Source organism: Colius striatus, chromosome 1 (genome assembly GCF_028858725.1).
Source record: "Colius striatus isolate bColStr4 chromosome 1, bColStr4.1.hap1, whole genome shotgun sequence".
NCBI classification, from domain to species: Eukaryota; Metazoa; Chordata; class Aves; order Coliiformes; family Coliidae; genus Colius; species Colius striatus.
The window spans coordinates 123,887,017-123,913,402 of record NC_084759.1 but is presented as its reverse complement, the minus strand read 5'-3'; the positions used below and the strand labels follow the sequence as shown (position 1 = coordinate 123,913,402).

The 26,386-nt window shown below is 41.7% G+C and overlaps 1 protein-coding gene across 2 annotated transcripts; it reads right to left on the bottom strand.

The window, feature by feature from the left end:
• Positions 1-11,013: 11,013 nt before the first annotated feature.
• Positions 11,014-26,165, bottom strand: CD86 (CD86 molecule). 2 transcript variants are annotated; one of them, XM_061988759.1, is made up of 6 exons: positions 26,084-26,165; positions 22,545-22,594; positions 20,923-21,264; positions 15,387-15,698; positions 13,092-13,226; positions 11,014-12,293 (listed from the first exon to the last, which is right to left on the bottom strand). In XM_061988759.1, the coding sequence occupies exons 2-6, from the start codon at positions 22,588-22,590 to the stop codon at positions 12,274-12,276; spliced, it is 855 nt and encodes a 284-aa protein (XP_061844743.1). In that variant the 5' UTR covers positions 22,591-22,594; positions 26,084-26,165; the 3' UTR covers positions 11,014-12,273. The 2 variants fall into 2 exon arrangements, with proteins under 2 accessions (XP_061844743.1, XP_061844742.1); XM_061988758.1 differs by lacking the exon at positions 26,084-26,165 and adding an exon at positions 22,721-22,901.
• Positions 26,166-26,386: the final 221 nt, after the last annotated feature.

Sequence of the window (26,386 nt, the reverse complement as noted above, 5' to 3'; positions counted from 1 at the left end):
TCTCCAAACTAAAATGCCTCAGCTCCCTCAACCTTTCATCATAAGGGAGATGCTCCATTCCCTTAATCACCTTTGTGGCCCTGCACTGGACGTTCTCCAGCACCTCCCTGCCTTTCTTGAACTAGACACAATATTCCAGATGCAGTCTCACGAGGGCAGAGTAGAGGAGGAGGAGAACCTCTCTCGAGCTACTATTCACACACTTTCTAATACACCCCAGGATGCCATTGGCCTTCTTGGCCACAAGCGCACATTGCTGGCTCATGCTCATCCTGCTGTCCACCAGGACCTTCAGATCCTTTTCCCCTGCACTACTCTCTAACAGTTCGTTCCCCAACCTGCACTGGTATATGGGGTTATCCTTTCCCAGATGCAAGACTCTACACTTGCCCTTGTTGAATTAAATTAGATTTTTCCCCATCCAACTGCCCAACTCTCCAGCCTGTCCAGGTCTCGTTGAACAGCAGCACAGCCTTCTAGTGTGTCAGTCACTCCCCCAGTTTAGTCTCATCAGCAAATTTGCTGACAGTGCCCTCTGTTCCCTCATCAAGATCATTAATGAATATACTGAACAGTACTGGTGGCAACACCAACCCCTTAGGGACTGCACTAGCTACAGGCCTCCAACTAGACCTTGCCCCATTGATCACAACTCTCTTCTTCCCTTCAACCAGTTAACAATCCACCTCACTACCTGATCATCCAGCCCACACTGTCTCAGTTTTGCTGCAAGGATGCTGTGGGAGACAGTGTCAAATGCTTTACCGAAATCAAGATAAACCACATCCACTGCACTACCACCATCTATCCGCCTGGTTACGTCTTCATAAAAGGCTGTCAGGTTGGTCAAACATGATTTCCCTTTGGTAAAGACATGTTGACTGCTCCTAATGACTCTCTTGTCCTTTAAATGCCTGGAGACAGCACCCAGGATAAGTCGTTCCATCAGCTTTCCAGAGATGGAGGTGAGATTGACCAGTTTGTAGTTACCTGGCTTCTCTTTCTTACCCTTTTTGAAGACTGGAGTAATCTACTTTTAAATGCAGGAAATAAGCTTCTCAGAATTTTCAGCTTTTCAGTCATCCATCTAATTTCCTCTAGTCCATTTGTCTGTGGGAATTGTTAAACACTAGCTGTGGTACATTTCAAATATTTCCTGTTGCTACAAAAAGTAAATATGACACATACAGAACTAGACAGGACTTCACATGGTTCCCTCACTGATGATAACTTAATCTCTCAGATGCCTTTCCTTGTGGCTGAGGTTTAAGTACAGGGTCATTCTTGGGATGTGTGTCCATATCACAGTGTCCTGGAAAACCAGTAGGAGATAAATCTAAGCCAGATCTCAGTTCTCTACAGCTCATCAGTTCTTCAGTTCATGTAGGGGTTAGGCTGCAGAACAGAAGTTATCGGGGGAAAGAGTCCATGACACTAGTGACTTGGTTTTTACTCTCACCAGAGGCATTGCAGAGGACCATGTAATTCTTTTTTCTATGATTTAAAGGTGACAGATTTCTCCTTTGGTCTGTGAATCAAGAAATTTTATTTAGGTTTTTTTTTTAATAATTCCCATATAAATTCTATGTAGCACTCTGCTGATGAGATCAGCACTGAGACTGTTATTTTACTTCAAATTTCTCAGACGTGTACAGTGAAAGGTAGCAAAAAAGATGGTCCTACTACTATCAAAGTATCTACTGCAAGAGCACAAGTGATATTGATGTCTTTCTCCCAGAATATTTTGTACTCTTGGAATATACAGAGCTACTGGCAGGACTGGTGGTGCATTCCCTATTCTTTTTTCTGTTTTTCTTGTCTACTCCTGTGAGAGGGAGATAGGGAAGAAAAAGGAGTAGGATTTTAAGATACTTTTTAGATGTTGCCAAAGCAAAAACTTTGGTTAATATTGCGTGTATAGCTAGAGTAGAAATGTACACAAAATATCTCAGAGAAGATCAGTAATAGGTAGGTAACATTTTTATATAAAGCCAATAAATAATTATGCTAATATCTCCAAGAATTTGAGTCCCATATGCTCTTCAGTTCACCACCTGACATGCTCAAGGAAAGTAGAGTAGGCTGCTAAAAATCCATAATCACAGGAATACTTGCTTCATTCTGACAGAGCTTTAAATCTCCTTTGCTTGTTGCCTTAGATAATGCCATAAGGACATGATAACACAATCTTTCCTTAAGATGTTGAGGTCACCAGGGTTTGTAGCAAAAAGAGTGCTTTGCAAAATGTCACTGTGACATCCCTACCCAGCCTCACATGTTTATCAGTTCTACATTATGCTGCACAGCAGGAGCCATTATTCCATTTAAACATAAGGAAAAACTATTTCAGTGTTCAGGTGAGGGAGCACTGGCACAGGCTGCCCAGGGAGGGTGTGGGGTCTCCTTCTCTGGAGGTTTTTAAGAGCCACCTGGACGTGTTCCTGTGTGACCTGATCTAGGTGAGCCTGCTTTAGCAGGAGGGTTGGACTGGATGATCTCTAAAGGTCCCTTCCAACCCCCACCATTCTGTGATTATGAATACATAATAAAAATGATACTGGAGCCTTCCCCTATGGGTGCCTATTCAGTCTACCTAAATGCTTGGAAGTTGTCATAGAGGTGTATAAGATACAAGGCTTTCATGTCTCAGATGGCTGATGTTCTATTGTGTGGAGTATGAGTGCAAATTGAAAAGATTTAGTATGACATAGTTTTAGTTTTTTCCTAGTTCTGCCACATGAAGACTCTTTAGATGGCCTTTTCTTTCCTGACTTTCTTGCTCTTAGCAGTAACACTTAGTCCTGGGTTTTTTTGTAGCTATTTATTTTTGAAACTGTGAGTAAACACAATTGAGTTGTACTGTACTATGTAGCTCACAACAATCGTACTTAAATTGAGACACGTCTAATGACACATATTTAATGGTGCAATGTATCTCACGAAAACTCTCAGGCCTCTGTAGATCAGTCTCCCTGTATTTCTCTTTAGGTCAGTTGAAATCATTCCATGAAGAAATTTCAGTGCAGAGAAGCCTTTTAGTATTAAAAAGTAAATTCCAATAGATTTTTTACTCCTCTTTAAAACGCTGAAAACAATTAGCAAAAATTATCCTTAGAAGTTGAAGGGGGAAAATAAAACTCAAAAAGGATTATTTTCATTTTTTTATATGTTCTCATTCTAATCCTTGCTTTATTTGCATTGTGTAGTAATGATAGTATTGAAATTAAATGCTTGGATTAGATTCTTTAATCCAGTTTTTACAAATACTTTTTTTCCTAATTTCTCTCTTACAAGTAACAACATCCTTGAAGTTTTTAACAGTTTCCCTGAGAGGAAATTTGCTTTCCATACCAATTGTTTTGCAAGCTTCATGGAAAAAAAACTTCTCCCCCTAGAGAGGCTCTGGCACTGTCCCCGATATGTCTCAATTCATAATTCTGTTCACATGAATAAATCTCCTCTCTATATCTTCTGGCTTCTTATTAGTTTTACATGAAACGTTCCCAAAATGTGAGCAGAGCAAATTGCAAAGAATTTGTTGAGAGTAGGTAAGACTTGTGGGATTGGTCATGAGCCAGGCCTGAGAAGAGGAGGAGAAATGACAAGAAAACTACAACATGAAAGACTGGCAGAGTGAGTGCATGGATACTCAATATTCATTCTCCAAAAGTGCTAACTGCTGCTGGAGAAAAGATGACGGGTCCCATCAGCAGGGAGGAAGATGCTGATGAAATTATTTCTGTCCATGTAGTTCATTACAGAAGAGTACCCTGGCAATGAACAAAGTCAAAGGTATGTGTAGCTGTATTAACAGCAGCCTTGGCAGAAGATCAGTTGAGGGGAGTGGTGCCACCCCTTTTTACTCAGCAATTTTTAGACCACATCTGGAACAACCGTATGCAGTCCTGGACTCCCTAGAGTAAGAAAGAGGTGAATAAATTGGAGCAAGTATGGTGGAAGACCACCCAGGTGGTGATGAGGTTGGAGCTCTCACACTGTGAGGAGAGGCTGAGGGAGCTCCCTTTGTTTAGCATGGAGAAGAGATACCGAGTTGGATCTTTCTAACACCTGTAAGAAGGTTATCAAGAAGATGGAGGTAGGCCCTTCACTGTGGTGCACGATGGGAGGATGAGAGGTGACAGATACTGAAAGAAAAGAGGTTGGAGCTGGGTGTAAGGGCAATTTTCTTCTCTGCGAGGACAATGAAGCAGTAAAGACCACCCCCCGTCCCCCCCAGGTGGTGCGGTTTCCATCCTTGTAGATTTCCAAGACCTGACAGCAAAGGCCCGAGCGGCCCAGCCCGGCCTCAGAGCCGACCTCGTTTGGATCTGACATCGCTTTCATTCTGCGACCGCAAGTCCCTTCACAACCAGCCTCTGACAGCAGCATCTCCACGGATTCATCCATCGGGGGCCGCCGGACTCTCTTCCCGCGTCGGGACGCGGTGAGGGACTGGAGCCGCAGGCTCGGGCGGGAGCCGCCAGGGGGCAGGCGAGGTGCGCGCATCGGCCGCGGGGCGGGACACGCCGCCGCCTTCCCTCCGCCACGGGCCGCCGCGGCCGGTGGCCCGGAGGCCGCTCCCGCACGGGGCCGCCCGGCGCTCGGTCACCGCCCCGCGCTGCTCTGCTTCTGCGGGAGAGATAATTGACGTGAGATCAAAAGGGCACTGAACAACCAGCGCCGCCGGTGAGCACAGGGGGCCTTTCCCCTGAGCAAAGGCCATAGGCGGTACCTGGGGCCAGCAGGGGATGCTCCCTGCCTCAGGGAGATGCAGTGGGCTGGAGGAGACGGCCGGGTTTCCCTCTGGGAGCCTGTCGGCACCACCGGCCCAGTGTTGTAGGAAAGCAAAATAACGAGACAAAAGGGGAAGTAAAGAGCCAAGCTCAGTGGCCTGACTAGGGACCGTGGGACATAGGACCGTGGGACTAGGGATCTGGCTTGGGACATGAGTCATTCTTCTTCACTGGTATCCTGCTGTGGGATTGGTGTTGAGTTTTAGAGAGGCTAGTTACAGTCAACCTGCCAAAATTCCCCTGTAGGTGAATGTCTGAGATGTGATATCCTTGAATCCTGTTTTGTGTTCACATTTTGGCAATGACAGGAAGCTAAGGAGTTGGTACAGGCTGATATGAGAAGGTGCCATGGTTCCTAGCTTTGGTGTCTGGAATCAACCAGTTGCTTTTCATTACTTCAGTGGGAGCTGGGTTTTGATGTATCAGTCTGTTATGCTGATAGAGCACTTTGGTATTTCGCTCAATAAAACCTACTCTGTTCCTGTACTGTAGTCGATTTTACACATTTTCTGCTCTGGGTGCATACATAATATAGAACCACTTAACCACTGACCCAATGTAAAAGAACTGCACACCTTCCCAGTGCTTGTAGACTAACTGACTTTCTGTAAAAGCTTAGGTGTGCAATGTAGTTCTCACCCCTGAGCACTTCTAACCTGATTTCAAAGATGTTAAGTGATACCTTTACCTTTTAAGTGTAATGATCAGCTCGCACTGTAGTTGCACTAAAGCAGAAGATGGAAGAATAGTTGTTATCTAGAGTTTCATTATTTGAATTGGTCTTTTCCAATACACCCGGACAAAGAAGATGGGCTATATGATCTATTGTTATCCATTGACATAATTTTGCCAGTTTCAGCCAATCTGATCTGACCAAACCTTGTCTGAGGCACTCTTCAAACAGTAGTTGGAGAGTGGATCTTGTACAATATCCCAGGGGTAGAAAGAAAGTCTCTGAGGCAAGATGAGTTCAGAGTTTGAGAGTCCACTTCTGGATGTCTGATCTGATAGGAAAAGCTTGTTTTCTGCCTCACAATGTGCTCTGTTGCCATAGGCAACTTCAGTAGTGGAAGCTGTGACCACTGATAATTCTCTCAAGAAGCTATCTAGTGATGAGGGAATATGCTGCTGAGCATCTTCTTTTCTTTCCCTGTGTTTGCCTTGGCTTTCCTTTCGACACAGAGTGTCTTGCTTAGTTTAGTATTTTTTTTTACCTCTAGTGTTTTTTAAATTGGTCCATTTCTGTTCCACAGAGCAAACTTCTATTATATGTTGGCTCTTTCAGGTACATTCCAGAAACCTGCTTAAGTTGCCTCTTTTAACTCAACTTCTGTATCTTCGTTCCATGCAGCAGTAGGAGCTGACAAGCTGGAAAACAGCTTTATGAAAAAAGACTTAGGGGTCCTGGTAGACACCAAGCTGAACATAAACCAGCAACATGTCCTTGTGGCAAAGAAGGCTAATGGTATCCTGGGCTGCATTAGGAGGAGTGTTACCAGTAGGTCAAGGGATGGGATCCTTCCTCTCTATTCAGCACTAGTGAGGCCACGTCTGTAGTACTGTGTCCAGTGCTGGGCTCTGCAGTACCAGAGTCACTCAGTAGGAATGATCTCTCCCATCTTCTTTATCTAACCAGTCAAGACAGATTAATCGGGACCTTTCTCCATTTTATTCATCATCTGCATGGGTTGAACTCCAAAAACTTTGCATTGTAAACTTACTTTGTAGAGCCTTAGTCACTTTCTATCACTTCTTTTCTATTTCTAATATTTTAATGTCTGTTTGAATTATGATCTAGGTGGACCTGCTTTAGCAGTGGGGTTGGGCTAGGTGATCTCTACAGGTCTCTTCCAACCCCAGCCATTCTATGATTCTGTGACTTATGGTTCTGGATACAGTGATACATGTAACAATGTGAAGTAAAAAAGTAAGATCTCTCTTCTGCTTCTGTGTCATGGTCACATTTTCATACCTGTAGGGATTGCATTAGCCTTCTCGGCTGTGAAACAGACTGCAGTTCTGGCAAACTGAAAGGCAAGTGAAAGCTGTTTTCCCGGTGTATCTTGAGACCTTGTGAAAAGTCTCTTTCAGATTGTGGATTCTGTAATATTTGTAGGACAGGGGGAAGGCAAAGATGAGAAAGAGTGTGAAAGAAAGCTGTTGACATGGTAGAGAGATTCTCAGTTTTGAACACTCGGAAAACAGAGTAGTTTCTGTTGATAACAGCAATAGAACCAAGCTGAGAAAAGCTTTAGAATGAGGGTGGGCAGTATACGTGGTTAAATAGCTGTACATGTACGTATGTAACTGCAATTTCAGCTATTCTTGCCTCATTTTCCCATTTTTTCCCTAGTTCTATATCCTTCTGAAATAGCAAGCAATGCTTATTAGGAATAGGTGCCTGGGTATAATTTTTATGATTTTCATGAGTTTTGGTTTTAAGACCTGTGTTAACAAAAGCTGTCTGCAGGTATGCAGATCTCAGCACTGAGCACACACCAAGTGTGGAAAATTTGATTCGCCATAAAATTCACAAGTTAGTAAGGAGGTATGGCACCGTAAGAATATTCTGGATTTCAGGACTTGTGCGCAGAAGCTCTTCTGCTAGTGGCACTGTTGCTGGCTGAAGAGTAGCCTTGCCCAGAAGGCCACAGGCAGACAGCTGCCAGAACCTTTTATTTCCAAGAGTCTGTGAAACAGACGCTTGTGCCTAGTCCCTGCACTTCATGCATGTGCAGGTCTTGTTGCAACAAAGCCTGGTGTGCCACACTTTTCCTTACACTTTGTCAGCCCTCATTCATTTGCCCCCTCCTAATGTTCTTTCACTGTCTTTCCTGCCTAATTGCCTTTTTTTTTTCCCTCTTGGGAACCTTGTAGTAGCCCATCCTGATATTAGAAAACACACTGTCCTTAGAGCCAGCATTATGGCCCTTGCAGTACAGAAGATAGGAGAGCAAAAGGAGACTACTTACCAATTATCATAGCCCAGGATTCCACTGTATATAAGTATTAATGTCCAGTTTTGGGCGGATTTTTGGTTTTTTATTTCTTCTGAGTTTGGAAAGGAGGGAGAAAGAGGATTGTAAACCAAACACACAAGATCTAGATTTCTTTAACAGAGTCACCAAATTTTTGTGGTCAAATGTGACTTCCAGTATCAAACAATTAACCCAAAGGGAAAAAAGACTGCTAAGGGATGTTTGCCATGAGATGGTTTGACTATTCCCTCAGAAGGGACCGTGGAACATTCTAGAAATGCAACACTTCACTGTCCTTTCACCTGCTAACCATAGGAAAATATTGCTCATTGAAGTAGCACTGTCTGACATTAAGAAATCCACAGTAAAACTATCTGACTTTCCTCCTTGCTAATGACCTGGATGATTAGAGTGAGTGGACCCTCAGTGATTTTAAATCTAATAAAAAAATGGGTGGAGTGGCATACCAGAGGGCTGTGCTGCTATCCAGAGGGATCTCAAGAGGCCTAAGTAATGGGCCTCTCGAGGGAAGCATCTCAACGGGGAGATTCAAAGTCCTGCACCTTGGGAGGAATAACCCTATGTGCCAATACAGGCTGGGGCAAGCCACCTGGAAAACAGTTTTAGAGAAAAGGTCATGGATGGCCTAGTGGGCTCGTTGAAGATGAGGTGCAGTGCACCCTTGTGGCAAAGGAGGCCGACAATATCTGGACTTCATCAGGGAAAGTATTTCCAGCAGGCTGAGGGAGGCAATCCTTTCCCTCCGCTCAGCACTGGTGAGGCCCTACCTGGAGTCCTGTGTCCAGTTCTGTGTTCCTTAGTGCAAGAGAGACATCAACATACTGGAGAACATCACAGAATCACAGAATGGTAGAGGTTGGAAGGGACCTCTAAAGATCATCTAGTCCAACTCCCACGCTCAAGCAGGTCCACCTAGATCAGGTCACACAGGAATGGGTCCAGATGAGTTTTGAATGTCTCCAGAGGAGGAGACTCCATACCCTCCCTGGGCAGCCTGTGCCAGGGCTCCCTAAAAAATTCAGCAAAGAGCCACAAAGATGTTAAGAGACTGGAGCACCTCTCATCTGAGGAGAGGCTGAGTGAGCTGGGACTGTTCAGCCTGCAGAAGCCTTAAGGAGATCTCATCAGTACCTGGAGGGAGGATGTGAAAAAGACTCAGTCAAGCTTTCTTCAGTGGAGCCCAGTGACAGGATCAGAGGTGATGGGAACGAACTAAAACCTGGGAAGTTACCTCTGAACACAAGGAAATCTTTTTGTTACTGTAAAGGGTGACTGAGCCCTGGAGCAGGTTGCTCAGACAGGTTGTGGAATCTGTGTCCTTGGAGATATTCAGAAGGTGTCTGGACATGGACCTGGGCAACTTGCTTTTGGTGACCTTGCCTGAGCAGGGTCTTTGAACTGGACAATCTCCCTAGGTCTATTCCAGCCTCAGCTGTTCTGTGATTCAGTGCTGATTAATCAGTGAACCCGAAGTAATCCATCACAACTGTTAAGTTGGATGACAGGGTTTTACCTTAGGGCATTGAGTACTGGTTTAACACACCATTTCCATTTCTTTGTTAGCATTTTCTGAAATTCATAGTATTACTCCTAAGAAGGAAGGGATGGTGTTTTTAAGCGAAGCTGTTACATGCTGTGGTATGTTGTGGGTGTGTGCTCATTTGTTTGTCATGTTTATAGAGTCACTGAATGACTGAAAGCATGCTGTCAAAGAAAAAAAGATACAAAATGGGTGAGGAGATAGCCTGGAAATGTGAAAGTGTTTGTATGGAGGATAAAAATGCCAGCGCATCAGCTGTGTTTTTCTTGTGCCTTGCTACTGTGCTCATTACACCTGCTAGTGCAGACAATTAGTGCACTTCAACAGATAGAGACAAACTAAAATTTTCCCTGAAGGCCTCGTGCTTTTTTTCCCCCTTAACTGTCTTTAGCTGTAGGACGGAATTAGACTTGATTTTAAAAGCTAGAAAAGAGGAGGTAGAGAAATTGATCAAGTAATAGGAGGTTGACAGCCTAAAGTAGAGGGGTGGCAAAGGGGAGAAACAATCAACTTCACTAATTAGAAAAAAAATTAAGGATGGAAGAGAGTTGTCAAAAGGTAAACCTAACCCACTATGTGACTTCTTCCATTAGTAGGCAGTGTATTGAGGTGTAAAAGCCCCTGCAGAAGTACAAAGACACACTGCAAAAACTGTTGAGTTTCCAAGTACTCAGAAATACTTTTTTTCCCTACTAAGTGAATGTGCCAGAGAAGGAGTCTTGAGATTTATGGATATCTTCTCCATTGTGGAGGAACTAGTTATTGAAAGGTTGGTGATGGCTTTTTTTCCTCAGTACATAAAGCTGACCAGATAAGGAGCGTGTCAGGATTTAGGGATTAGTAAGACAGTTCTGAGACTGTGAGTTCAGGGGTGTATGTGTACATGCATGAAGCTAGTCATATGGAAGACAAAAGACCCACAAGATTTGTTGTTTGGGTAGGAGCAAAGTACGGTTTAACTTTGTTCTGATGACCTCAATACTAATGAGGATTTGAAGTGGATGACTTGAGTGGGAAAGGGAAATATTGATAAAATGAACTGGATTATAGCACGTGTTAAAAAAAGCATGAAACAAACACAAATCTAGTGAGTATCTACCTGATTTAGCATACATGATAGTTTAACACATGCTTAATTTAAGGAACCAAATGTTAATCAAGAGAAGATAGCATGACTCGCTGGATATGTATTTTACAACCTGCAGCATAGACTCAAAAGGCCATATTTTAAGACTGGAATGTTTTGTATCTAATCTTTGAGGTCAATAAATCAAGGAGGTATGCATACACAGAGTTGTGCATACACAGAGTTGTGCAAATATAGCCAGCTCCATGAACATATGAAACTTTCAGTTGTACTATTCTTTGTTGGTGCAGCAATGCCTTTTCTTAAATTTCATTTGCTTCTAAGAAATAATTCTGGGAGTGTTTCCACCCTGAGAACACCAAATATGAGTATGCACTAATATACTGCTTTAATGGCAGGAGAATAAAACAAAAACACAGAAAAAGACGTATTTTTAATAAGTCATTAAATAAGTTTGCTAGGAAATACAAAATTTTACATTAAAAAAATTAAAAAACCCTTCTAACTTTTAATATATTTTGAATGACATTAATCTGAATTAAAATATTTGGAATGTTAGTGTAATAGCTTAATAAACTGACTCACAAATGGTTTAACTAATTCAAGAGGATATGCGTATTCTCTCACACACTTGAAAATGGAATAGAAATTGAGGTGGAATTTAGCAACTCACAACATCACTTAACAGAAAAGAATATTTGTACCCAGCAGAAACCGTAGAGAATTTGTCCCCAGACGGCAACTTGGAGGTGACATTTTTTTTTGAGAATGTGATGCTAATATCCCAGTGCTTTCTGACAATGTCAGACTTACAAACACAATCAAGATTTCAGAAGAATTTTATCTCAGTTCTGCATTCTTCTTCCTGAAAGATGTCAGTGATGTTGAAGAGTATAAAGTGCAGAAATTGTTCAAGATTGGAGAACTGGCACATCTTCTTTGAAAGATAAAACTGATTCCTATAGTTTCCTATTCCTACCAGAGCTTACAGATTGCTCTGTCTTCAAGGTTTGAAGAAAAATTAAGAGAGAAAATAATCAACCAAATTGGAGGACAACTTATATAACATTTGTTTGTTATCTGTTTAGCTTAATTTTGTGTGTTTATATGTACATCAGTGATACCTCATGCTTTCATTTTCTGTCCCTGCACCCACCTGAATTAAAATCAGTGCAGCATCTGGTCAGAATACAGAAGAACAAAGCATGGAGGCACTGTCTACACATATTAAGCTTGAATGGTACTAAAAAAAGTAAGATTACCAGAAATTATGTTTAAAGCAAGTCTTTCCTTCAGGGGATTTCCAGTTTCAAATGCCTGAGAGGAATTTTATCAGAAGGTGGGGAAAGTGCCCTGAAGTTCCTCTTTCTGCTGTGGAGCTATATAAGAAAGTTACTGGTACAAAGCCACACTGGTTCTTCCAAAGGCATTTATGGCTCACAATTAATGGCCCGTCTCTGATCATGTTTCTAGTGATGGATATGATTCACATATTGTGACCTAACTCTTTCTGTTTCTGAGACATCCTCTTCTGTAATCCACGTAGCTCTGCTTTCTTCATTGACTCTCAGGATTTTACAATGTCATAGTGTATAATTAAAGGTACAGCAAAAAAATAGTCACACAGACAGGCAGAGCATCATATTTACTACCATTCTGGGGCAAGAAGAAAAGCTGAGAACACCAGACAGTGGATTTCAGCCATCAGACGAAAGTGTTGTATGTCGTTCTGCAGGATATCTGGGGAGTTCTGGCAGATTATCTGAGAATATAGGACCTCAGACTTTGCTATGTTCCGAGGTGGTTCCCAGTCAGTAGTCTGGCTGATGGCCTTGGTTTCAAGGTGAATAGCTTCTAGGCTGCTAGACTGACACCTGAAATAGATGAATATGTGGTTTACAAATGTAAGAAACGGGAGCTGAAGAGGAGTTGATAGTAAATGTCCAGTTGTCGTAGGATTTGGAAAAAGAATGAGGTGGGGCTCAGGACCCTTGGCTTGCGTAAGGAAACAGGACTGTGAAGAATGCGTTTCCTCTTGCTACAAGGAAGGATAGGCTCTGATGTCTGCAGTCCTTTCAGTTCAGAAGAAACCCTGGACTGCTGACATCTAATGTTTGAAGGAAATAGAGAAATGCAATGCAAAGATTGAATTCTGTTGTTAATATGAGGTGATTCCTCCAGTCCAGTGTTGGGTAGTCTCTGGTAGAACAATGTCTTGGTCCTTCAGCTCTGTGATTACAGAGATACTTACACTTGACAGAAGCATCATCTCATCCCTCGCCAAGCTCCATCTTTCTTATAGATGCTGGTTGACAAGAAACATTTATATAGTTCAATGATTTTAGGAGCCAAATCTACCAAAAGAACCCAGAAAAATAAAAGGATAAAACTGAAAAAAAAACCCAAAAAACCCAAGCAGTGAGCTGGTGCCGTGGCAGCCTCTCAGAGCAGAAAGAAGAAGTGGTTCCTAGGACAAAACAGGAGAAAGATGTTTTGATCTGCTGCTGGACTAAGTTGTTGCAGGAACTCAGTTGTCCAAGACAGTTTAGCTAAAGTCCAGCATGAAACCTAACTTTCTGTCAGCAACTTGAATGTAGATGAAAGGGATGAGCAAAGCCTGTGACTAGGGGGACAGTAGAGCTGAATGAGCCTAATGACAAGTTATAACTTACTCTGGTTGGTAGATGAGATATTTCTGTTCTTCTTCAGTATCACAAAACTCAGAAGAAATGTGAGCAGTACAAACACAGCTATGAGTGGGCCAAAGAAGTGTATCTTCACTTGCTTCATTTCTTCCTCCTTTATCTCTGAATAAGAAAACAGAGTTTTGGTTGGTAGGGTTAGCAACTGTACTGGTTTCAGCTGGAATAGAGTTAATTTTCTTCCCAGTGGCTGCTATAGGGCTATATTTTGGGTTTAAGCTAAAGAGAGTGTTGACAACACAGGACTGTTTTGGTTATTGCTGAGCAGGGCTATCACAGCACCAAGGCCATTTCTGCTTCTCACCCTGCCCTGCCAGTGAGTGGGCTGGGGGAGGGAGGAGGCCAATGTGTGCACCAGAATTTGTGAGGGAGCATGGCCAGAGCAGCTGACTTGAAGTAGCCAAAGGGCTATTCCATACCACAGAACACCATGCCCAGTATTTCAGCTGGAGGGTGTTGGCTGGGAGGGGTGGATCACTGTTCAGGCATCAGTCAGCAAGTGGTGAGCAACTGCATTGGCCATCACTTGTCTTTTTCTTAGATTCTGTTTCTCTTAATTGCTGTTATTATAATTTATTCTTCTTACTGTTATTATATTTTAGCTTATTTTAGTTATTATACTTGTTCTTAACCCATGAGCTTTGATTTTCTGTTCCAATTCCCCTCCCCATCCTACGGGAGGTGTGGGGAGGGCGAGTGAGCAAGCAGCTGCCTGGGGCTTCATTGCCAACTTATCTTGAACCATGACAGCAACTGACAGAGCTTCAGTTCTTGCCAAACAGAGTTCCTCATTTCTTACCCACCATCATTGCTTATCAGGTAGCTGCTTATGTAAAGCCAGGGAGGAGAGAAGAATTGGACAGGGAAGAGAGGGATGCAGCACTATAGCTAATATAGCTATGATAACACTCATGAGCAATGTGCAGAACTCTGCAAACCTCAGAAGACTTATGTATTGTATTTTAATAATATTATTAAATCCTAGAATGTAAGGAGGTAGTTTGCTGTATGTGGCATTGATAACTTAACCCTTTAGCTAAATTTATAAGAAAAATGCACTGTGGAAACTTTTTCAGAATGACTTGCAAGCTTCTTTCACATATGCAGTAGTAAGGTACATGGCTGTACTACCCTAGTAGGCTTTCCTGCATTGCTACCCTTCCCTCTTGGCTCTCTGTTCCTGTCAGTTGAAGCACAGCTCTCCATCTTCAACACTATCTAAAAGAGACGTGTGCAAGCCATATGGAAATTGTCGTAATGTTGATGCGCTTGTGCCATAGCTTATGAACAAAAATATGTCAAAGGATGTTTTCCTGTCCCAGGAGACAGATAAAATGCATCTTTATTTTAAAGAAAGGATCAGTCATGTGGAACTCTGAGATAGTCCACCAATAAAGTCTTATTGGAACTCAGGTCTCCAGCTGCATCTTGCAAAAGGTATCTGAAAAAAGGCACAATACCTGACAGAAAAAAAAATATCCCCAAATAGTAATTTTGGAAGATGCACTTAATTCTGCCAAATGTTATGAAAACCACCAGGAATGCTGCTTAGCTGAAGTTTCATGGCCTTTACTTTTAAACTCAGTCCAGTCTCTTTGGCAGTTTGTGAGCCAAATTTGATCTGAGGGACAATCCTGTTTAGTCTTCTGCCTCTCTCCAAGGAATGATAAGAATAGCAGCTCAAGCACCTAAACATCAGAAAACTTTTTTAATGTCAAGGTGGTCAAAGCCTGGGAAGAGTTTACTGAGAGAGGCTGGGGAGTCTGTATCCTGGGAGATATTTAAAACTCAAATGGATAAGGTCCTGCACTACCTGGTGACCCAGCTTTGGGCAGAGTGGTTGAACTAGGTGATCTCCAGATGCTTCTTCCAACGTCAACAGTTCTCTGATTCTGTGAAGTGGCAACCTCTCTTAACAGCTAAATGTCACCTCCAGAGACTGGCTGCTGCCTAAGCCAGATATTCAGGTTGCTTTGTTGCTACTGCAGCATCATCTAGAGCAGGGAAGAACAGGGCTGTATTTTGGATCGTGTGGTATTAGCCTTCCTTCTCCATACCCCCTCTCCTTGCTGTAATAAGACTTATCATGTGGAAAGGAGAGGATATTTGATGGCCATGGATGTTGGTGAACAGGCCACCAGGTGAACAGGCTGCTACTTAAGGTTTATTCCCTGCCTTGACTGTGCTGCTATCTGTCGCCATTTCTACTGCAGTGTGCCCTGCTCCTACTCATGCGCAAATTGGAATGGCCAAATGGAGACTCACCTATGCCTAGTGGCACTGAGACAAGGCTCCCCTGTTGCTCTCCAAGGTGAAGCAAGCAGCTAATATTAGTGATGGTGTTTGTAGGAATTGGGATGTTCAGATTGCTAGTAACATTGTACAGCTTTGTTGCAGTATCCTGTGAGATGTCCATGTGACTCGTAAGGCTGCGTGTTCTGTTTTCATGTGAAATTAGCCAAGTCATCTGCTTGGGTTTTGGATAACCTCCACTGGAAGAACAGGAAAGATTCAAGTATTCATTGGGCTTTAGTTCCCCAGTGTGCAGCTGTGCTATTTCAGGTTGACTATAGTTGGCTGAAATAGATAAAAGACAAAGCATCATGAGTTGGACATAGCACATCTTGTGACAGTTCTTGCCAATCACTTAAGATTTTCAGACAGAAGCAGCTCTAAATTGCCATTTGCTGCCTTTCATCAGGATCTCAACAGGGTGGAGAGTTATGCAAGATAGCAACCTCATGAAGCTCAACAAGGACAAGTGCAGAGTCCTGCACCGAGGAAGAAACAACCCCATGCACCAGTACAGGCTGGACATTGACCTCTGGAAAGCTGAGAGTCCTGGTTGATAAACTAAACATGAGCCAGCAATGTGCCCTTGTGGCCAAGAAGGCCAATGGCATCCTGGGATGCATCAAGAAGAGTGTGGCCAGCAGGTCAAGGGAGGTTCTGCTCCTCCTCTACTCTGCCCTGGTGAGGTCTCATCTGGAGTCCTGTGTCCAGTTCTGGGCTCCCCAGCTCAAGAGGGACAGGGAACTGCTGGAGAGAATCCAGCAGAGAGCTACCAAGATGATCAGGGGACTGGAGCATCTTATGAGGAAAGCTGTGGGATCTGGGACTGTTCAGCCTGGAGAAGACTGAGGGAGGATCTCATTAATTTGCAAAGTGTATGTCAAGAGGATGAGGCAGCATTTTTTTCTGTAGTGTTCAGTGATAGGCCTAGGGGTAATGGACAAAAGCTGGAATACAAGAAGTTCCGTTTAAACATAAGAAAATATTTCAGTGTTCAGGTGAGGGAGCCCTGGCACAGGCTGCCCAGAGAGGATGTGGAGTCTCCTTCTCTGGAGATTTTCAAAACCCACCTAGACACATTCCTGTGGGACCTGATCTAGGTGGACCTGCTCAAGCAAAGGGGTTGAACTACATGGCATTTAGAGGTCCTTTCCAACTTCTACCATTCTACCATTCTGTAAACAGTTTTCTCAGGAAAACAACGGGAGTCCCAGAAGGGTTTGTTATATATTTAGTGTACGTGTAGACTCCTGGTTCTTAGGGAGTTTCAAGCACATAAGCCTAATCAGCCAGACAATGGGACTCTATCTCTCGCACCTCCTTTAGATCTATTGACAGCTTGGAATAATCAAACTTGGCCTGCTTGCAGATCAATACGTAAGCACAAAATGGAAATGGGACACAGTGCTGCCTATTCTTGACTTCCTGATTAGGTAAAGGGAAATCCACAAATTTACAATTGTGAAATGCAGAGAAAAAAAATTATCTGTGGGACTTCAGGTGGGATAAGTTGGAGGTCCAGTGCTGTCATAGGTAGAAATGTCTTTGGCACCTGTCAGCATTATAAGTAGTCATTTTGCAGCATGTGAAATAATTCACTCACCTTAATTTGAATGTAGGCCTCCCTTAGCTTAGTGTTTCATGTGAAATAAATTAAAGTACAAATTCTTTTACTTTGGTTCATTGCATACTCAATGAAAAACATACCTGTTGCTTTAAAAAGTTGAGTTTCTTAGGCAGGAAGTAATTGGTGAAACAGGGTTGGAAAGAATAATTTAAGTGAAAATTATCAATAATAAATGGAATATTTTAACCAATATTTTCTTTTAATCAATCTCCCAAATATTCTCAACCAGGAAGAGTTAAAATGTCATAGTAGAAATAGTAGGCTATAATGGAAAAGGAGAAGAAGAGAATGTAGACATAATACTGGCTGCACGTTGGCATACAGCAAGTTAAAGAAAAACCCAAAACAACAAACACCCACAAAACAGACTCAAGAGTTCATTGAAAATACTTGATTATTTTAGTGCCAATAGGGACTAAAGACAATGCAAAGAAATATTGGCGAAGGAGAAAAATATGAGCCTAAGAGTGTCTGACTTCTGAACACATTCAGTGTGTTTGATCCAGGTTCTCGTTCTTGTCCTTGTTGCAGTGAATTCTTAAGATAAATGGATGAAGAAATATGATGTTGCTTTTATTTGCTGTATGCCAACACATAGTGAGAAAGATTTAACTTAGTCACTTAAATACCCAAGATAGTCCATGTGAATTCAAAATGGAAAATGCCCCACCTTTTTCACATCCCAAAATTTAGTTAAATTGTCCCTCAGAAGAGCACAAGCTTCCTCTTTCTTCTCAAAGTCTGACTCACTTAGCTGACTGTTCAACTCCAGCTTCTTGTCTGGAGTATTTATTATTTCCTTGGCATTTTAATGGGAGGATAGGCTGTGAAATATGCCAAATCATCCAGGTGATTTAAGAGTTTCAATCTTATTGACATTAAACAAGTGGAAATAGTGAAATATACCCCAATCAAAGCACTTCTGTTTTTATGGCTTCTGTAAATTCAGTTTACTGAAAAGTGATGTTGTTTGCATACAGGGTGTGGGCTACATATATGTGAGCTTTGAACTGCTAACAGAAAAGCATGTTTCAGGAAGTCTTTTGTGTTTAAGGATAACATGTCTTCCAAAAAGGGTATGGGCTTAGACTTAAATATCTCAAGAGACTGCAGATCTGTCAAGCCCTTAATATTTTTCTCAGTGACTTAATCACCTTACCTTTTTTTCCCATTTTTTAAGGGACAATGTGCCTTACTTCTTTCATACTTCTTTCACTTGCTTTCATCCACTGACTGTTCTTATATCTTTACTGTTTAATTAGCCTTTTTTTTTAAAAAGTCCAGTATTTTATGTGTATTTCAGGTTCTTGTACTCTGAAAAGAAGACTCTGCTCAGTCCTCTGCATGATAAGGTAATCATATTGATCTTTTAATGTCACCAGTTGGACAGTATTTTTTCCAGCCTTCAGATAACTCTAGTACAGCTTTTCTTCACACTTAAGTTTTTCAATATCCCTTTAAAATGAGGACGTGAACTTTAAAAGTCTCTATTCAGACATCAGTTTCACTCCCAACTCTTTGAATAGGGCATATTTTTAAATCACCTCCCTAGTCTCACCTACTTCCCTTACCGATCCATCCAAAGGAAACACTACAGTCGTGCTATAGCAGCAGAGTTTCCAGTTAAGCTGCTTGTCACCATGACCCCTACCTTGCCTGTTTTAAGAGCCAAAGCTTTCTGTTGTGAAGCCTTCCCTTCTTCCTGGAGAACAATCTATGTTTGTTCTTCTTATATAAATTGCATTGTCTGTACATGATACATATAACATCTATCTATCTATTTTCCTAATGTAATACATCTAATACAGTTTTCATCTGTCATTTATAAAGTACTTCAGTATTTCTGATTGGGCTTGGCCAACAAGTGATCTAGATTGTTTTATGTGACTACCTTATTATTCTTGTACAGGACTCATCTTTCTTATGTCCATTTTAAATGTGACATGCCATACTGCTCCTTCATTTGGGAGCTTATCGAACAGAGAGTTATTTGGAAGGAACACAGCAGCAAACAGTTAGAAACAGTCTTCCTAAGTTAAGCCTTAAAAGGTTTGGGAGAGTTTTAGTGTGTAAGTATGAGGGTTCTATAATATGTTGCTCATGTTGGCTAAGATGATAACTCATTTAACTGCTTGAATTAGCTAAACGGTTGATGCTAAGCACCTCTTAAGTTTAAGCCCTTGATACTGAGTGCACATTATGAGTTTCTGAGTTCTAAAACCTTGCTGAAAACAATTGTCAAGTGGATTCTGGGAGAATAAAAATAAACAATCTAGATTTTCTATCAGTGAATCGAGGAAACGTTTGCAGGTAGCACAAAGTTAGATAGGCTCAGACTGGTACTCTGTTTTTGGCCACTGTTACATGTGGCCTGTTCTCTTTTGAAGCAATTTTAAAACCTGAAAACACCAATGGAAGTAAGAAGATGGTATTATTAATGACTAGCACTATCATAGTGGAAGAAGGAGCATACAAAGGTTACAAGCAGAACAGCTTAAAATAGAAAAACGTTAGGAAAATATATTATGAATTACTAAATATATTACAAAATACTAGGATTGCATCCTCACTGAAGCCCCTTCCCCCTTTAAAATATTTACTGCCTTTTCCTCTGATAATATGCAAGAAATCAGGTTGAATCTCATCAATGCCTCTATTTTTCCTTCAGGGATATTTTCAGTGTTACTTTAACTGAGCATATGAATGTCTACTCCTCCACATATGAGCTGCTCTTTTCTTTATTTTCCCTGCAATTTATATCATTATAAAAGAGCTGGGTGTTTGCAGAAATCTTCTTATGTTTCAATTGCAATTCACCACCAAGGATGCTAACTACTATTGCTTTTAATAGAAGGCAGTACATCAGATGCAAATAAAGAAGTCTGTTTTTCAGAGTCTTAAAAGCCGTAAAACTTGCAGGAAACAAAAGGAGAAGGTAGAATGTTTTTCACTATAAAGTGTGACAGGATGATAATCAGGAATGATGTCATATTGAGCAAATTATTGCCTCACTTTCTACTTCTTCTGATTGCTTCCACCTGAATACTTTTCATAGAATCACAAAATCATTTCAGCTGGAAGAGACCATCCTTTGTCCCAGCCCTATCAACCACTAGATCATTTCCCTTAGTGCAACATTCACCCATCTCTTAATCACCTCCAGGGACAATGACTCCACCACCTCCCTTGACAGCCCGTTCCAATGCCTGTCAACCCTTGCAGGAAAGAAATTCCTCATATCCAGCCTGAACCTCCCCTGGCACAAATGGAGGCCATTTTCTCCTTCTATTGCTTGTCACTAGGGAGAACAGATCGACCCCTGCCTCGCTACAGCTTCCTTTCAGATAGTTGAAGAGAGCGATGAGGTCTCCCCTCAACCTCCTTACCGCCAGGCTAAACAGCCCCAGATCCCTCAGCCATTCTCCATATGACATGTGACCCAAATCCTTTACTAGCTTGGTAGCCTGCCTGTGTATCCTCTCTAGCGCCTCAATGTCCTTCTTGTAGAGAGGAGCCCAAAACTGGACACAGTATTTGAAGTGCGGCCTCACCAAAGCTGAGTACAGGGGAATGATCACCTCCCTCCTCCTGGTGACAACACTTTCCTGATACAGGCCAGGACACCATTGGCCACCTGGGCACAGTGCTGGCTCATGCTGAGCCAGACGTCAACCAACACTCCCAGGTTCCTCTCTGCCTGGCAGCATTCCAGCCACTCGTCCCCAAGCGTGCTTTTATCTATCTTTAGAAATACTCCAGTGCAGGTACATCTTCAGTGGCGTGGGGATGGCAGCATGTTTTTGTGGACTGAATAAAGTGACAGAGAAACCCCCATCTCCCCGCAAAAAAACCCAGACCAGATGACAAGAAGAGATTACTTACCGATGATGTGCAGTAAGCACTCAGATGTGTGTATGACCTTTGGCGATCCTTTATCTCTGTGCTGTATAATACAGGTATATTGTCCCTCATCCACAATTCCTGCATTTAGCAATTCCAAGGTCCATTTGTCCATATCCATCTTGGTGCGATGTATATACTTAGGACTAAGGTTATCATGTTTTTCTTGGCCATAGTATACCTCATGCACCACTTCAACACCTCCTTTTTGCCAAAAAACTCTTAAATCATTAATGTCAGTTTTCTGAGAGTTTGGAAAATAGCAGGATAGGTAAGCAGTGTGGTTGAGAAATGACTTCACCTGATGCACACTGGCAGCAATACCTTAGAGAGAGAAGAAATTAAGATTTCCATCAGCTAATAAAGAACACCAAGTATTTGCACTCATACAGGCAACACTTAATTACAGTAGCAATAAAACTGCCAGCATTTAGACACAAATTCTCCCAGTAGGTATGACAGGACACATAGTTCTTCAAACTGACTCACTTAGTCTTGTGGAGCTAAGGTCATAAAATTCTTTCTTATTTTGCTTCCTGTATTTTACTTTCCAAGGAAGGGCTACCACACATATGTCGTGTCTATAATTCAGAAGACTTATATGCAAGCAAAAGATGCAAACTCTTCCTGTATGTAACATTTTGAGTGTAGTGAGATTCTGACATAAAGGAGACAATTGCACAATTTCCTTTTGAAAAGCTGATTTCATTCTCCTAATAATATAACACAGTGTTGCAGTGAAGAAAACGTGAAGTGCACGCTGTGTGGTAAATGCTGGTGTCTAGGGGAGTATATGACCAGAAGGCCAGAAATAGGTGAACATTTTCAGTCTCACGAAGAATTAATCTAAAGTTTAATGACAAATTAAATGTCAGATTTAACTGTTCTGTGATTAATCTAGAGTTTAATGACAGATTAAATGTCAAATTTAACTATTCTGTTGCTGATCTTGTTAACAGAAATAGTCAATAAACACAATTATGCTTTCATGCAAAGAAAGCCTGAACCGTATCCCACAAGGGATGATTCTTCTGCTTTCATCTGTGCATGTAGCCATTATTATGGATGGCAATGAGCTGGGAGGACTGTCTTTTTTTGGAATGAGAAATCTGGTTCTCTGTCCCAGAAGATTCCGACACCTCTGCTGTATTCAAAAGGAGGAGAAGATTTACAGTCTGTCTCCTGGTGCAAAGTTTTGACTGCTCTTCCATAGTGGCAGACTGCAAAATGATCTCCATGGTTGCCTAAAACTCCAGTCATCCCATATCAAACTGTCAGTTTTCAGTTTAATACAGCTCTGCTGTATGATGTGCAGAGGTGATATGCACACATTTTAAAGATAGATTTAAACTGAAAATTTAAGAGCAACATAAAATAAGTGTAATGTAAAGTTATAAAGTTGAAGAGAGAGAGTGCTTACTATATATTTTATTGAGTTCCTGCACACAAATTAATTGCAAATCGCATAGGCTATATGACTTTGATTGTGCAACGGAAATGATTAATTACTCCTAAGGAATGAGTTCCTTAGCAGATGAGAAAGTATCATGTAGCAGGATACAAAGAATCAGAATAGTTTTTACAGTTAAAAATGTGCCTTTTACCTGGAAGAAATATCATAGCATAAAGGAAGAATATGCAGACCTCCATGACTCTGTAAGAAGGAAGAATGAAATAAACATGTTAGAGGTACTCCAGTACCTTTCCCAGTGCTCTCAAAGAAGTGGTAAAACAAGAGAACTTCTAGCAAAAGAGAGACTAATGAGACAGTTATTCTCACCTTTTCCCATGGACCGGTGCAAGGACTTCTGTGTGCTTCACAGCCTTTAGCAACAAGAAACATGTCATGACAGATCTCTGGTTTACAGAGGAGGTGATGTGGTGGAAAATTACTGCAAACAGGGTACGCCATGGGAGGAACACAGAGCCCCCAGGGAGCAAAAGACAGGACAAGTACCCAAAGTGCTTGTTGCGGAGGAAAGAGGAATGAGGAGCATGCTTGGCCTGACAGTGTGGGGAAGATGATGGGGGAATTGAAAGTAGAGGGGGTGGAGAGAGTGACACAGAAGGAGAAGGTAGAGGAGACAGGATGATGATGTCAGCTACCAGAAGTGAAGTTTGTGACCTTCAGTTCTGTAACAGGAACATATCCTTCACAACAGTAAAAGATAACTGAGAGAAGTCCTATATAGTTTAAAGGAGTGAGGCTAAACAGCACATAATTCGTGGTAAAGAAAAACTAGTATCTGTTTTTTATGAAAAGAAAAAAAAACCTGTGACATCTGGTAAACAAAACACTTCTATGATTGCTTGGGTTTGTCTAGTACAAGGACCTATAATCCTGGTGAACAGCCAAATATCCCCACATACTGGTGAGAGAACGGCACCTGCATCTGACTGATCTGTGGTTGCTGGGTTGCATTTTAGCTGCACTTAAGTGTTTTAACTGTGTCTTTTCCATAAATCTGGGAGAAGCCTTGACACCACCTGCCAGGGTCCTTCACTCTCCTCCTTTAAACAATTTTGAAGTATCCTCTTTTGCTGGAGCAGATGTAAAAACTTTTCAGTTCTCATACTACTTAAAACCAGTGAGATTGCTGTCTGCTGTCCTGACTGGTAGTACAGCTTCCTGATGGTTTCCCATTTTTCATCATGTTTTATTTTAAGCAGGTACACTTGCGTCTACCCTTACTCCAGGTCTCTGGGAGAAAGCTTGGTCTGATGGCATGTTTTTTGAGTGTGTATGTACTGTAATGTACAGAACTGTGAATGATATTTTTCCAGACCAGATTATTCAGAAAAGGGAGAAGAAAGCCCAAATATCTCAGATGATATAGTTTATTTTCTTTGTGACCCACCTGTTGTAGCAGAAGAGGAGGGAGGACTTGTGCAGAATCCATTGTTTTAGAGAGGTCTCTTTCTGCTCTAGCCACCTTACTACATGGTGAACTTTTATCAAGGGGTTTTCCTCCTAGACTGGGCCCCACTGAATTAAACCACACAACTGATTGCCTGAATAGAATATGCCAAGCCACTGAGAACTACAGAAACTCCTTCTCAGCATATTCCCCTCCTGTGAATAAGATTTTTTTCTTCCAGTCATGTGAAAGCAAAACAAAACAAAAAGGATAGCCCTATGTTTTTGATCCAGTGCAGGTGTGTAAGAGGAGAAATTCAAACAATTTAGCAACTAGAAATGTAACTGAAGCAGAGAGTGTATTGCTATAGTAAGGCTTGTTTTGCAATGAGTGTCTCAGCAGCAAAGACCAAAACTGGAACTGAAAATAAGAATGAGCGAGAGAATTAAACCCCAGGCAAATATACCATATAACACTGCTTGCCCCTCTTTATGGGTTGGATTTGGAGCTGTGAGGAAGGAAGTCTCAAAGATCCTACATGGTTTTCTGGCTGCTGTCTTCCAGGGGAATGTGCATTGTTGGAGGAATGCAACAATGCATTGTGGCTGCATGATCCTGTGAGTCTGCAGAGGAGTGTATACCCCTGCAGAGAGAGGTCGTTGAGTGTGACAAGCTGCATCTCCTAAATGAGTTGCTTTATAGAATTGCTGAATCATGAATCGGGCCACTAAAACTTTAGTGCTGCAAGCAGCTTTTCTGTGAACATGCTGGCTGCATCCAGCTGTGCAAGTGGTACTTTTTCATTATGTCATTGATAACTGATTATGTGAGGTCAGTGTGTGGGGCGGTAGCCATTTTCCTTTGCTAAATAAGGCTAGCATTATGTGACATGTCTTTTTTGCTTTTCGAGGCTTTGTTGGCCATTCCTGGAGGTGCCACTATGATTCACAATTACAAATCATATGTAGATGTCAGAGGGGAAAAATGGAGAAGTATATTAATTGAAATGATGTCAGTATGCAGTCAGTAGTCACATTAAACCTTTTATTTACTATGTCTGAAGTCCAACCACTGAAAGGAGAAGAAGCCATGTGGGTACATGTACTTTACTGGCCTTATTCATGAGTGCTTTGATTCAGCCTAAACCAGTCTGAGAAAAGTCATGAGGCAGTTTCCACTTGGCTGAGTACAGGGGGATTCCTTCCCTGAAGATGAATGCTTGGGAAAAAGAGGCAACTTTGCTCCGTTTACTTTTGAGGGCAATTGTATCTGGTATGCTTGCCTGGGTTCTCATTTGCTCATTTATTTTTTGATCTAATCATTGTTTTTTGAAAGACATTGTCAAATCTGCGCTCTTTGACTCCTAAATGCCTTCACTGCCCTTCACTTCCTTTCAAAACATTCCTTTCTTACATGCTCTTACATGTTCTTACATGTAAGTCTTTTCTTACATCAGGTACGTATCTTCTATGGGAAAACTCTCTTCCCCCACATTGCATGATGAACTCAAAACAAAACTGGCTACTGAACTAGTAACCTACTCTTTTGATTTTTCTAGTATAGGGAATTTTTCTAAAATTTCCACCCTATGCAACACTGAGTAGCTCCATGAGTAGTGCTGTGAGCCTTCTGGAGACAGGACATCTGTGACTAAGACTTTCCACCACTGACCTGAAAGCTACCCTACAAATTTGTGAATGAAATTCTGCTAAAAATGCATGTACCAGTCTTCTTCCATGTTGTGAAACACAAGTTGATTTGAACAAGTGCCATCAAAGGAAATCACAACTGAAGAAAATTCCCTTCATGTGGCAAGGTCAGACAATTCTAGGGTGCCTTCCACCCAGATTACTAAGCCATGCAACCACAGAAATATCCAATGAGGGACAAGTTTTAAAAACATACCATGATGCAGACAACTCGTGTTTCTTATGTGACTCTCCAGTTAGAATGTGACACTGTTTTCATAATTTGCAAGGCTTTTTCTATCACTCATTCATTTAGAACAATCTTTTACTCGAAGCTATGCTTAAAACTCCAGGCTTTGTTGTTTAATTTTGTTGCTATATACATTAAAAAAAACCCCTCTGTGTCCCTAATTTTTGATTTCTGAATACACTTGGTATTCCTCCCCACTATCACCTCTTTCAGTAACATCCTCTGATTATATCTATGACCTTCAGGAGAACTATGACTTCCTCTATGATTCTGGGATCACTTTGCTCTAACATCCAGAAACTGCTCTTTTAATAACAGTTAAACACCACCAATTATTCAAGTAATACCTTTGATCCAAAGATCACGGAGCATTCCACTGCGTCTGCTAGCAGAAGTCTTCATCCACAACAGGTATCTCTGAAGGAGAGTACAGCGACTGCCTAACAATGCACAGTCCCACAGCACAAATCATAGGACATGAACATGTACTCCAGGCAAGTGAAACTGCAGGGGAAATTCAGAGGGGAAGAACGTCAACAACCATAATGAGACACTTGTTGGGATTAGCTGTGGTGTTTATTGGGAGTTCCACCTTAAGGATAGGTCAGTCTGGCATCGTTTTTCCACACTCTTAAGATATACCTGGACAC